A 14,724-nucleotide genomic window follows, 5' to 3' on the forward strand; every position below is an offset into this window, starting at 1 on the left:
CAAACAATAAAAAGCCAAAACTAAGATAGGTAATACTGACTGAATATATATATTCCTAACGGGGTACAAGCGAATGATATGGCCAAGGGAATCTTTTTGGGAAGTTTGATGCCCGCAGCACCTGTGGAAGTTGCCACGTCTCTCAAAGGTCTTATCCTATCAGGCAAAAGACCCTTAGGGAGGTGCTGCTGTAAGCCACTGCTCTCAAGCAGCTGTGCCTAGGCAGGACCAGGGCCCACCCAGTGTGGGTGTGAGCTCTGCACTTCCCTGCTGGGCGATGAGGACAGAGGTACCAACCACCACACCTCAGCCAGGGTGGTCCTCATGGCCCTGTCTGTGCCTGCATGTGTAACGGGGAAACGGGATGGAAAAAACCCAACAATCTTTCCAGCATTAAGCATGAAAAATATTTCAGAGGAGGAGGATAGAAAAAAATACTCTCGGGGGATTCTTTCTTACCACTTTTCATGATCCCTCCTGTTTTTTCTGGTATCCAGGCAGAAATTTCCCAGAAGGTAAATAAACAAGTTACTGAAAAAGTGGCATTTGGGTCATGTTTTAATTTTTTTTCTTAATGGTTAGTCTAATAATAAATTTACTTATTAACAAACATGGCAAATAAATTTGTGTCTATTGTTTTTTCTACTTTTAAATATTCAAATCCACAGTTAACAGTGTTTGTTAGTGGTAGGGTTACACAATCCACCTCCAGAGGAGGTACAAAATGATTTTGTTCTACTGGAGACAAGGAAAAGCTGTCTGCAGAGCACAGGACATAGAGAACATAATAGAAAAACTTATGTTGGAAGGGACCTTTAAGATCATTGTGTCCATCCATTAACTGTGCACTGCCAAGCCCACCACTAAACCATGTCCCCAAGTACCACATTTATATGTCTTTCAGATACCTCCAGGGATGGTTATTCCACCACTTCCCTATCTGCCTGTTCCAGTGCTGGACAACATTTTTGGAGAAGAAATTCTTCCTGATATCCAATCTAAACATTCCCTGACATAACCTGAGAACATTCTCTCTCACCCTGTTGTTACTTGGCAGAAGAGACCAAAGCCTACATCATTCATCTCTATATAGGTAGTTGTAAACGGTGATTTCTGACTGTTCTGTGCTGGAGACACCTTTCCATGAATAAATGAGCAAGAAAAATGAAACTCAAGTGGACTGATCATTGTCAGGAGAGAAGATTCCTTGCAAAAAGCCACCCCACTGTCAGCTACAGAAAATGTCCTTAAAAAATAATTTAGCCCATAATAGAAAATATTTGCTTGTATAAGCCTTAGCCACAGAGTGGGCAGCTAAAAAAGTTAGAAAAGGCTGGTGTTCTTGTATAACTTTTCCCTCTTCAGTGAAATAAGTAAACAAAGAAAATGGTGTTGATATTTTCTTTTTTTTTAAAAACATTTTAGCATTTCCACTGCTGTGGGACACCTCTTGGTGATCAGAAATGCCACTAAGTATTCATTCTCCTCTCTTTCCCAATCACTGTCATGACTCTGACCTGGGAGCAGAGCAGAGCAGAGAACAGCAATGCAGGGAGAGGAGGGGAGATGACAGAGCACAGAGAAGGCAGGAAGAGTTTGCTTCTAGGTTCTAAACCTAAAGGTCAGAATATGTGAGGAAAACCCATGAAAATGAAGATGTAGCACCAGGTGCAGGCAGACTTAGAACACAGTTTGCCTGCTTCACATATTATTTCATTGCTACTACTTCAATTTTTGAGCACAAAACTTTAGCTAAAAGTTGTTAGACAGGGTGTACAATGGGAAAAATCCTAGAAAGAAAACATTGGCTCTCACACTCTGGCCTTTGCTGATGTGGAGAGATAAACTGTCCATTTTACCAGGCTTAAACTGGTTTTCCAAGATACTAGTCTTGGTGTGATCTCCTGATACTGTACCTCAAATTGCATAAAAACTAAGCTTGTTTTGCAAAGAGATTATAAACACTGTTAGGCTCAGAGCCCTCATCAATGCTCCTCCCTTCTATTCCCTTTGCAATGGAAATGTATTTTTTTAAATATTCCCAGGTTCCATTGGAAAAAAAAAAAAGCAAGTTTACATGTCATCACAAGTATAATTCATTACTAATGGCACAAAAAATGTTCAATAAATATTATCAAGGCTTTCAAAAGCTCATTACAAATTCTTTAAAAATGGAGATAAATTAAAGTGTCTGCCAATATGAACAAAAACACTGCCTGTCTGGCCCCCAGTTTGTCTCCTCCTTGAACATAATCACTGATTCAAATAGATTTTTATCAGTGTGATAGAACTTCAAAGCTTCCAGAAGAAACATGCAATTTGCCCAAACCTTCCCAAAACACGCAGAACATCCCTGAACATTATCCCTCTTGGTTGCAGGGCCCTCCTATCCCATATCCAGGTGGAAGATTATTCCCAAACTCCACTCCCAAGCCTGGACCCTAGCCAAGTAAGTTATAAGCAGACACATTTATCTATGTCGCTTAGTAGCAAGAGGAGAGCTGTCATGATAGTGTAATAGCACCTTTTTACCTTTTATTCAATAGTGATATGGATAGTGTACTTTTTCTTAAATTACACTATGAAGAATTATATGAATACAGTGGCAATTTCTGTTATACTTAAGCAGGCAAATTTCTCTCTACCACATAATTTACAGAACTCAAATTCAATAAAACATTACATGATGGTCCATTACTGTTATCAATTTTGAATAATCCATCTTCATTTTTCATTTTACTGGAAAATAAAGTGTGCCAAAGACAAAGTGGAAGAAAAAAAAAAAAGTAGTGCCTGAGAAGGTGGCTTGTGTAAACTTAGATTTTGTTTTACAATTACACAGAGCCACTTAGTGCATCCAAGCATTCTCCTTCAAAATAGCATTTGCCCAGAATTAGCATGAGCACAGTCCTAAATACACAGAAGTTTTCACGTATGAGAAAAGGCATTATACATGAATGAAAGGCAGTACGTCCTGGCAGCTAATATTTTAAACAAGCATGGGGCTCAAGTAGAAAGAAGGGGGAGAGAAAAGTGAGAAACACTGAGAAATATTCAAAAACCTTCCAATCAAACACCATCACTTGTGGCAAAACGAAAAGTATCAAAATTCAGACAGAGAAAAGCAGCAAAAAGCACTCTTCCTTATTTCATAAAGACAGAGCCATGAGGTCACCTCTGTGTAACAGCACTCAAGTGCCTGCAGCAAACCTTACAGCTGGAAGTGTACACAAACAGAGAGAGGCAGCCCCCAGTTCCAGTTCCAGCCACAGCCATGACTAACATAACTCCTTGGTCGCACAGGGCGGGCTCGTCACCCTGCCATGCACCAGGCTAAGCTGCGCCTTCCAGTCAAATGTCAAACTGTGGGAACTCAAGCCTTTCGCTTCCTGACTCATGCTAACACTTAGAAACACACAACACAAATGGGAGAGGAGTTTATTTACTTGTTTAGGGCTCTGAGGACAGTTCAGCCCAACAAATGTTGATGTTGCACTCCAGCTTTAAGAACAAAACAGAGAAGAGTTTAAACTCCCACTTTAACTTAATATTTGAAACAGCAGGCAGAGCTTCTCTGCTGACAGGGGCCTGTGGCCCCACACTTTAGGGGGCTACCCCAATGCCTCTTTCACTGTCACCCTGGCTGCTCGGGGCTACCCAAGGCAGCAAACTGATCAACAACTGATCATTTTCTAGCCTGCAAAGCACAAGAAAATAGGGAACTTGCTCTTTCAGGACAGTAGAGCTATCTGCACAGTGCACTGACATCAGCTAAAACGAAATATTATATTTATTATTTTGATGAACTGGCAACTGAAACATAAGCATCTCAATTTACCAAAATTATCCTGGCAGACTGGAGACCTTTGGACACCTTGCTTGAGGTGAAACTCAGATCTGCCAGCACAAGTACTAACTCAACAAAGTTTTCCACGGTGCGCTGAAAGGAGGTGCTAACAGGATTCAACCTGTTTCTTTGCATCCAGTGAGTGGGAATCACAACTGCTGAAGGACAAGCAAAACCTCAGATCCTACTGCATGTACTCTGACGACTTCCTAGACAGACTAGAGAAATTACATCTGCCGAAACTACGTCTGCTCCCTGCAACAGTTGTCCTATTGTGCTTGTATAGATGTGAAAGTTTCATTCAAGTTATAGGCATCTGGACCTTGATTAAAGTTTACAAAGCACATTTCTGAGAATTCAGTTTTGAAACTACCATTTGGAACTTAAGGGTGGGGGGAAATTATTCAAGAACACATTAAAGTCACATTCTTTCTTAAGGACTCGCTTCTAAGGTGTACCTAAGGGATTTTTTTCTCAGCTTTATAGATAATTAGTAATAGTAAAAAAAATTACTCTCTAGTTCTCAGAAATATCTTTACCAAACTCTTGGATTGTGGAAAGATAGGAAATATTTCTAGTTGACATTTTTGTAGCCAAATTAAAAAATCTTGAAAATTAGGATCAAGTGTTGAATTACCACACTACACTGGGAGAAACTGCCAACCCAAAAACCACCACAAAATTCTGTATTCATATTATAGAGCATAAGTCTGAAAAATAAAAGCATCTTCAGCCAATTTCGAACGCCATTTTATTGCCCAAACATTAAGCTAAATAACTCTTAATTTATAGATTGCTTCCTTCCTTAACTTTTACACTGAAAGCAAATCTCTCCCCTCATCTGAGACTGTATCTTGACACCAGGGTTTTCTTGCACAGAACTCCGAACCAATTTCAGTGAGTTCTTACGCCTTTAGAAACTGATGGCATGATATGGTCCCTGGACACGGCTCAAATATGCTTATGACAGTTTCAAAAATGTCACTGGTAAGCCTGAGTTAGCTTTCTATCTCAGAAAACAGCATGAATTTAAACAAGCATTTTCACTTTTCTAGCAAAAAAAAAAAAAAAATTACATCACTGTAAGAAAATAACTCCTCAACTGCATCAGTTATTAAAGTACTATCCTAATTTTAGCTCAATGCGATGTATCCTTCAATAAGCTGTGAGGAATTCAGAAATACAGCAATCAGAGCAAATTTTTAAATTTTTCATGTAAAAATTGCTGGTACCAGTGTTTACCATTGGATATTAGCTGTCACTATGGGTAAAATTAACAATTTCCAGGTTTGTAAAGGTGCACCCGCAACAAACTCTTCTGTACTTCAGTGGGGCTTTGCTTCATATGAAAAGTATGCTGAGATATTTCTTAGCAGAACTGAGATTGACACTCTTTAGGCTCCTAGTATTCTTCCTTTTTGCTCCGTATGTTTGCCACAAAACATAACAAATATGGCAAAATCTTTCCTAGGTAACTGTGAATACTAACTTGATTAGCAAAAACAATTTGTAGGATGTAGGAATACTACTCTGTGTTCTTTCACATAGATTTGATTGAAAATTGCCAAAATATATAGGCGTTATTCATATCACTTTAGGAGAATTGTTTTCAATGTTCATTTTGGGGTTTCCTCCCAGTTCTGGGTCACTCTCAACACATTTTACCAAGCTGGTACACCACAAAGTCTGGAGAAGAACTGAACTTTAAACAAATATTTAATAACATTTGTAGTAAGAAAAATACATAGCAATACATATTTTAATATATATTTGGTGTAATAATACTAATATTAAAGTAAAGAATCAGTATTTGCACTAGGAAGCTTTTTCTACAGTTGCATTCATCACATTGAAAGAGCATTTTCTCCTACTCTGTCATATAAGTTCAGTCGTCCAGTCAGAACCAATCATCCTTGTATTTCAGGTAACAAGTACTGCTTATGCACAAAGGAAATGCCAAAAGCTGTATGCAAAACTAGCTGACAAAAACTGACCCCTTTGGGGGGGGGAAAGCTTAAATAAATGTGGTTTTAGGCAAACATTAGAAAGAAGTAAATATAAAATAAACTTTATTTTCTGAATTACTTGCTCAGCTTTTTTGTCCAGGTAAGATGGCAGCTGCAAACCACTGTAACACGAAGCTACTACTATTGCTTTAATACCTTAGAGTATTAATAATTAAATTTTTAAACACTGTATGAAACAAGACTCACTTATTTGTGAATATAACAACTAACACTGCCTGCCCCTAACTTAATGTAAATAATCCTTGCATGAGTTCATGTAAGCAATGAAATTTGGGATGAAAGGTCCAGATCTTGAAAATCTCCTCTGCTGTAAAGAGGAAAGACACACACACACACAGAGCCCTACAGAGAATTCACACAATGACTCTACTTTCTTTTAGCTAAAGCAGGATGTAAAATATTGTAAGGCAATAGTAATTCGGAACAATTATAAATGACATGCTGATTCAAACCTGCACAAGAGCATATGAAACAGAATTTTTATTCTCTAAGCTATGTAGGGAGAAACAAAAACGCTTCAAGAGAAGCTCAAATGATAATATTTTTTGTTATACTATAATCTACATGGGCAAATTGTTCCCTAAGTATGTGTTTTCATTTAAAAATTGGGAACTCAAAGCAAATTTACCTATGTCTTTTTTAAATATTTCCCATTTTACAATGTCCTATTAAAAATATTTTATTTTGTGTTATAACATATTTTTAAAATTTTGACATCTTATTATTTGCATCCAATATACTGACATTTCTTCTATAATTTCTGCTTGATTAAATTCCATGCAACATGGCATTAAGTTAAATTCATAGAGCAGAATAAATTATAACAGGGTTAGCTTCTAAAACAGGTGTAAAAAATAACACATTTTAGTGTTACTTATCAGCTTTGCTAGGGCTGGCTTTTTCTGCACTGAAGAGCTGAAGTATATGTTCTGATGTGGACACCGGCAAGCTCAGCAACTACTGCTTTTGCAACAAACTACAAAAAGACATGAAGAGAGTAGATGATCCAGAGATAAAGCTTTTAATTTTTAATCTCTTCAGAAGCCTGAAAAGATGTTATTAGGACTTTCACGGGGAAATAATAGAAATAAATGCAAGTATAGATAAAAGACCATCTCCAGTACACCTGTGAAAGAAGCCAGGTTGTTCAGCGTGTGCAGGTGGTCAGAGCGGGTACAACTCTACAACACAAAAGGCAATCTGTTGGTGACTTTGTGAATGGCTCTGCACAGAGCTGTTCATTTCCTTTACTGGGAAATTCAGCTATTGATAAACCATCACAACTGGAGAGGAACCATGCTTCCTGTAAGAACACTGGATATTTCCACAAACCAGTCCCTGAGGATTTCAGTACTTGGTTAACATGGACAGTAATCCTGCAAGAAAGCATGGTTCCTTCAGAGGAGCTAAGAGACAAGACCAGGCAGAAATGACCAGGGAGACTTAGAAGATGGCAATTACTAATTAGAGAGAGAAAGAAGAGACTCTTAGACTTTAAAAAAAATGAGAAAAAAGACAACTGACCTGAGTTCGGTTAAAAGCCACGCGTGCAAATACTGCCTGTGAGATTCCTGCTCGTTTCAATTCATCACGGACCCACTGGTAGATTTCGGAAGACACCTCTGTGTTTGTTGAGACCTGCTGCTCCAACGGCTTGTTCATGGATCTACTGACAGGAGGAGGGTGGTTCAAGTACTGTTGGTTTAAGGACTGCTGGGCTAGAAGTCTGTTCACTGCATACTGCTGGTTCAGCAACTGGGCCATTACCAGCTGCTGATTTACCAGCTGAGGGCTAATGGGAGTAGATACAAGTCCAGGGTGCAGGTTTGGAAGCGGGGTCCGAACTGATGGTTGACTACCATGAGAAAGCTGAACAGGAGATGGAGGCTGTTCGGCTGTGTTCCCTGGGACTGGCTGCTGACCGAAGTTGACATGGTTGGCACCTTGCTGGGATAGTTCAGAAAGACTATCCATCTCAACTACAGCAGAAAAGAAACATTGAAAAGGCCAACATCAGACTGAAAATCACAACCTTGACTGTCCTCACAAGACATGCTAATAAAAATAAACAAATGTAAAATGGTGCAATGCAACCCAACTATGAGCAGGGCCGCTGCATTCCACTGTGACAGACACAGGGGACTTCAGACAAAGCAGTAAACAACTAGAGATGGGGCAAAGACGAGACAAAAACCCACTCTCCCACTCTGCGCTGCAGATGATGCAGGTGAAACAGCAAGTGCATCTGTGCAAAGGGTAAGGAGGGCTTTTGTGGGAAAACAGGTCCCAGCCAGAGAGACAGAAGCTCCCGGTGACTGGTTTTGCTCCTCCCATGAGGTCCCTGCCATGACATCTGCAGTTCCCAGCCACTGGAAATCTGTAATAAGTAGGGTGAGGTGCAGACCTCCCTATGCTCTGCTAATTTCTAGATGCTGCTTCAATTGTATGGGACTGCTAGGAACTAGTATAATTTATGTAAATTACACAGATGGGCTGCTTTATCTTGCAACCATGTATGCATGGTTTTTTTCAGTGACTTGCAACATGGTTGAATTTTTTCTTATATTAACTCATCTGTCTTTGACACACCCTCCTTTTTAAATAACAGCACAGTTTTTTAAACTACAAGAGTTCTTCCAGTTCCCCTCTTGTGCATGATTAAACAATATAAAGTAACTCAAGGTTGGTATGAAGGAGTCTCCTTTTTATCAGCATTTGTAACTTTTTTTATTCTAGGGTTTTAGCAGCTCTGGTCTGGAAATAGCCTCAAGCAAATAAGCTTTATTTAAAAACCAAAAGTCCAGTATTTTCAAAAAAGTGTTGTAGCAATTTTTTTTCTTATCCTAGTAAGACTTTTTATTTTCAAGGCAGTGTCTGAGCTTGTCACAGTAGTTATGATCTTCACTAAAAGTCATCAGTGCAAGGCCACCCCTTCCTCCACAAGTATCAGATAAAAAGCAAGCCAGTTCTTCTGCAGAGATTTCTGGTGTCCATAGCTGGGATCAATACCCAAGCAGAGGATCTGCTACCCCTCACACAGCTGGCTTTGGGGGCAATGTTGCTGCCTCTTCTGCCAGTATCATTTCACACAAGAATACACAAACACACATTTTCTATTCGCTGGCTTCACTGACTCCAAGTGAATGGAAGATGAATCTGTCTTGGCAGAGCGTATAAATAAAATTTTGCAGGGGTTGCCCCATACATGAGCACTGCTGCAAAGGACGTGGGAGAGGCTGCTGTGGTAAGGTCATTCTGCCCATATGGCCACTCTGCTGCCACACACATGGACCACCTGAAACCATGTGAAGTCTTCCCACTAAATTTGGTGGTCTCAGAAGAAGGGTTCCATGAGGTACAAAGCAGATTAGGGAAAGAAGCTGCCTTTTTTCACTCAGGGAAAGTAGAGATCAACCCAAGTGGGCCATTCACTCGGAACAGTAATTCAAGCAATTATCACAAAAGTGATGCATTGTCTTCATTACAGCCTTAAGCTATAACAGGCAAGGAACCCGTTTGGGTAGATGAATGATTTTGCCTCAAATACTGAAAGCTAAGTCATGCTCAAAATTCAATCCAAATTGAGGTCCTATTTCCCCATTCTGTTGAAATCTATGTAGAAATTTTCTGACATATTGTTCAGAATTATGTGAACAGGTTTAAGAAAAATAAAAGGTATCACAGAATTGACAGATTTTTTTTTTCCAAAAATTAACTTGTGCTTGCAACAAGCAAACAATTGTCACAACCACTATTTGTTAAAAGTAATTGAAATTAGGGTCCCAAGGTAAGAGAAAGATATGAATTTATAAAATTACAGCATTCTTGCTGGAAGGTAGTGATAACTGTAGAAGCCTGTTTCTTTAAATATACATTAGCCAGCACGAGAAAAAAAATACATACATTAAAAAATCAGTTCGTCACAGTTCCAGGAACAGGTTTTCTAAACAATTATTCTGGGTGGTAGAAGATCTCTAGATTTACAGAATGACAGCTTTACATCTCTGGCAACCCAAGTCAGCTTGGCTGTTTCAATAGCAAATATTTATTTAAATGAATTCTTTCACTATATATGTACTTTCTACATCTACTCATCAAAAGCATCCTAAACTTATCGTGAAGGGAACTGGCTTCTTAGATGACTGTGACAGACCTCAATGTGACACATAATGGTATGTAACCACCATCAAGGCAATTTTTTTTTTTGCTTACCCATCATATCTTTTGCCTTCTTGAAATGTTTATACCACCTTCCAAATTCCTGACATTTTGCTGCTGAGACATTTGCATAGTAAGTGCTGTTCACAATGGAAGAAATCATACTCTGTGTGAAAAGGGGAGAAGAAAAAAAAATCTGTAATACAGAGCAGTACAAGTCAAAGCACAAATTATTTCAATTGTTGAGCCAATATATTTTTAAAGTTTCAGAACCATGTTGCATTTAAAATCCTATCATCCGAAGCCTTTTAAAAAACTCATTAACTGAGCATGAAAACTAACCAAGGTATATTGTAAATGGGAGCAAAAATAGCAGATGTACTAAGGGAAGAACAAAGTTATCGACCAAGAAACATCATGCAATGGGCTGGGCTCTAGACACAAGATGCTAATCTTGAAAGTGAATTTTGTTCATCCTATTTCTGCTTTTAAATTTGATTGACCCTTCACACACCCACACAGACATACAATTCCTACATTGCCTTTACAAATGCAAGCAGTGACCCAAGTTACCCATGTCCTCTGTGCCACTTATCACAGAGTCGACACCAAAAAAATCACAGGATAAAACTTTATCTGAATGACCTATGAATACAATAAAATATGGGATTTATAGTAGAATAAAATATGTATCTAACAACCCAAGATGAACCCTTGTTTTTCCTGAAACAGGGTATTTTAAGGGATTTGCAAAAACAGGCTTATGAAAAGCTTATTGTCATGTCTAATTCTGTAACTGAGTATTAGCTGTAAAATAGACCAAAGGAAGATCAAGATGATTTTTTCTCAAAGGTTCTCGAGATATCAGATAGCTACAGTGAGAAATTTACCTTCTGCTCAGTTTTGACCAGTTTTAAAATAGTGGAATTTACAATGCATAAAACTTTCAGTTCCAGTACATTCTTTTACAAATCAGTTAAGACTAAGCCTTGCAAAATGAGATAATGTTCCAACTTGAAAATTATACTCAGTATATGATGTATGAACAACAAAATTAGCAAATATACTTTCAATAGACTGAACTTTGCCACCCTTTAAATTTCTGTGTGGAAAGTAGTTACTTTTGGCTTAACTACAAGAATTGTCCAGCGTATCAAAACAGCAATGACAGTCAAGAAGACAAAGCCTTGATTATTACATTTTTTCACTACTTAGCATGTAACATTTAGACATATTTGTGCTGTCTGAAGAATCATTTAGAGCATCAACCCTTTGTTACACCAACTACAATAGCCACTGGAAGGAAGAGCCTGGAGTAGAAATGCAAAAAATGTTAACTTTAGGTTCTTCTTTAAAAAGCCTAATTCAATTTCTGACTAAAAGTACCATCCTTACTGATCTCAGTGAAGTTCATTATAACCATTTTCTAAGGCACTGCTCAGTGGCAAGCTGTTCGTGGAGGCTCAGAACTGTTAGAGTAAGGCAGCATTATTTATGCCAAATGTGGATATCCCCTACTCACCAGGCACATATTTTAATGTTTCTCCAAATCACCAAAATTCTTGCCATTTCTTGATACTAATCTGTTATTTCTGAAACTAGCTAGAAGTCTCTTGTCAATGGTATAAAAGAAGAGTGAAATTTTAATAGTCTAGCCTGAAGGACCTGAACCAAGCTCAGCTGATCCCAATTGCAGTTTCCAGTATAAGAGCAGTATACTTAAGGTTTAATATGTAAAAAATTATCTTTTAAGCTCTTTTATAGATTGAACTATCTTAAACATGGGCACATGATATATAAGGTGTGATTCTAAAAGTCCTGTGGATCTGAGCTGGCAAATTATATGACTGCGCAGACCACTGCAGAAACTGCAGATCTCCATGCGCAAAATGGGGAACTGCACCTGTCAGAGGCCATCATCCCACACCAGCTCATGTGTATTTTGCAGATGTCATTTACACTTCAAGGTGGGTTTCTCTTATTTTACTTTGCCCCTTTCAGATTTGTTCTCCTGCCCAACTAACTTAAAGTATGAAAATACGTATATTAATTTTAGTAAATTACCTATTATTGAAGATGTTTGTCTAAGATTTCCTAGTGCTCCCTCCCATGTAATTTTACAAAAACAATACACAAATGATATGGCAGTCTGCAACACATCCCCTGCTTCTTCAGGAATAAATTTAATGCAGTTACTTTACAACCAAATAGGGGACTGGTCTGTTTAAGGAACACTGCTGGGAGTTTTAGTTTCTCTGACACAATGTGAATTTCAAGTTTTGATGGCTAACACTGTGATGGCACTCCTGCTCTTCAAAGTGGATTAAAAAAAAAAAAAGACAGACATTATAAACACATTTAAAAATGAAAATTATCCTGCATTTTCTTTGAGAACACTTCATGCAAACATTCAAGTGATATTACCTACGCTAAGAATCCTCATCAGGAGGAATCAATGATTTATTTACTAATTCACTGAAGGCAAAATTTTACAAGCCAGATAAAATATTATTACCTTGTTAACTCAGAAAATATCTTGACAACACTGAATTTCATTGTTTCTATTCTTTATTTATTGTCATTAAACGTGCAGTCACATCAGTGCAGAGAGATGCACTTGGCTATAGAAATTTCCTGTTGCTATAGAATTCTTGTACATTTTAATACCAATCTACATATATAACTCTCTGGTATGCTTACAGCCTAAAACTTAAGATTAACCCCATGAGCTAGTGGTCTTTAGAGATTCACTATCTAGACTGAAGGCATATTGATGCTTTTCATATTACCTGGATCATTACCAACGAGGAGTTCCCCATGTCTCGAATTATCAATAATCAAAATCAAAATTATTGTATTTGAAGCACATCATATCCTGGTACTACTGCACATATCCTCCTTATCTGTGAGGCACAGAGGCAGATGCCCTCCCCATACAAGGATGACGAGTATAAATATATCATACGAATATTCAAATGCATCACATGCATCATTCATAATCAGATTTCTTTCTCATATGTTGCAAAGAAAACGGAGAGAATGCAAAAACCGGTCATGCACACGCAATCTTATCTCCTTGTAGTTTATCCACAAAAGTAAGTTGTGAGCCTTCAAGATCTCAAATTTCCCTCTTTTCCCTCTCCCACATCTCCCTCCCCCCAACCACATCACTTGCAGTCATGTTCTGAGAATCGGGAGATCTCATCTGAAATGGTGCCACCTTCACAGAAATCCCACTATTCTGGAATGATACCATCTGCTGCAGCCCAAGTGCTCTTTTTTTAGCCAAATAAGTTAATTATAATTAGGCATCCAACAACTGTGTGAAGGTAGGGGTAGAATTTGTTCTGAGGTTCAGCTGAGGTTCACCCAGCGTAGATTGAACCAAATCCCATTTTCTCTGGAAGATTAAATACCAGAGATTAAATACCAGACACCATCTTTTTCTCAAAGAAGTTGGGGAACTCCCTGGGGAAATATCATAAATCTCAAGCAGGAATCGTTTCATATGCCCATCAAACGAAACCCAATAAAATGGTAGCATCAGACACCTTTTGTTTTGTGCCAGAATCTAACGCAAGGTGCATCCTGCAAGATACGGGAAGGACCTGAGCCTTTCATGCCGGCTCATTGCTGCAGCCACTGCTGCAGGTGCTTCAAGGGAGGCATTTCTGAGTCATTGCCTCTAACACTGCTCTTCAACCAGGTGAAGTGTTGCTCGATCGTCACTAAAAGTATACTGTTGTCCTTTTTGCAAAACAACAAAAACAATGTTAATCAGGTTAATTCAATCATCTAAACCAAAACTGTTCATGCTTTTCTGCCAAATCAACCAACCACAGCAAAATCTGTTATCAGTGATTGCTCAGCTTCCAGTCAAAAAAGCTTTTAACCCCCACAGTCCCAAAACTTCCACTAAATAACCTTAAAATTATTTTTATATGGGCAGAATAAGGTTGTTTTCATGCCTCATGAAGGGGTACTTGGGCTGCAGTATTTACACAGAGCAAATACATGCTAACAGACTTAGGAGAGAATAACAGACACAGCAGCTTCCTAGAACAACTCAGCTGAATTAGATATCAGGGATCCCTTTGCAATTTAAACATTTTTCTCAAAAGAAGCACTGTAACCAAAACTTATTTAGGCCTTCCAGGTTGTTTAACTAGGAAAAAAAAAATCTGAGCTTTTTAGCAACTCATTCATTGGTGTTTAAAGCTTCAAGCCTGCTCAGTGGAAGGGGCAAGGGCTGCAACAACTTATTTACACAATTATCTAAATACGATTAAACAGCTGATGGACAAATATTAAACTGGAAAATGTATAGTCATTTCAGCTTAATGTAATCCCCTTTCTGTAAACACCCAAGATGATTTTTTTTCAACCAGAACAGTCCTGACATCTCATAAGCCTAAGGGTGAATAGCAAGAGATTGTTTTTGATAGTTATAAATATTCAAAAGACATGCAGACCATCTGCTTTCATAATACAGGTAAAGCAAGACTGAAATGGTGACTGCTGTATAAAAATGGTTCTTTTAACAAAGTCTTCCTCTCCTCGAAAACTATAAAGACAGATGTCAAAAACTGTTTACACAGGGTAATCAGGAGCGTGCAAAATGTAATATTCCTTTTACACACAGTGCTTGCTAAAGAGATTTTTTTTTCTTTTTCTTCCCATCTGTGTGTTGCA

General features: G+C 38.3%; 1 protein-coding gene across 9 annotated transcripts in view; it reads right to left on the reverse strand.

Moving 5' to 3' along the window:
• SATB1 (SATB homeobox 1) overlaps positions 1-14,724 on the reverse strand; it is a 91,738-nt gene that overhangs the window by 36,122 nt on the left and 40,892 nt on the right. For all 9 annotated transcript variants that reach the window (XM_074538231.1, XM_074538242.1, XM_074538226.1 and 6 more), the window contains 2 exons: positions 10,087-10,198; positions 7,399-7,853 (listed from right to left, as the gene is read on the reverse strand). In XM_074538231.1, the coding sequence (XP_074394332.1) occupies positions 7,399-7,853; positions 10,087-10,198 (567 nt within the window). The remainder of the gene's footprint in view (positions 1-7,398; positions 7,854-10,086; positions 10,199-14,724) is intronic.

Source organism: Zonotrichia albicollis, chromosome 1 (genome assembly GCF_047830755.1).
Source record: "Zonotrichia albicollis isolate bZonAlb1 chromosome 1, bZonAlb1.hap1, whole genome shotgun sequence".
Classification (NCBI taxonomy): Eukaryota; Metazoa; Chordata; class Aves; order Passeriformes; family Passerellidae; genus Zonotrichia; species Zonotrichia albicollis.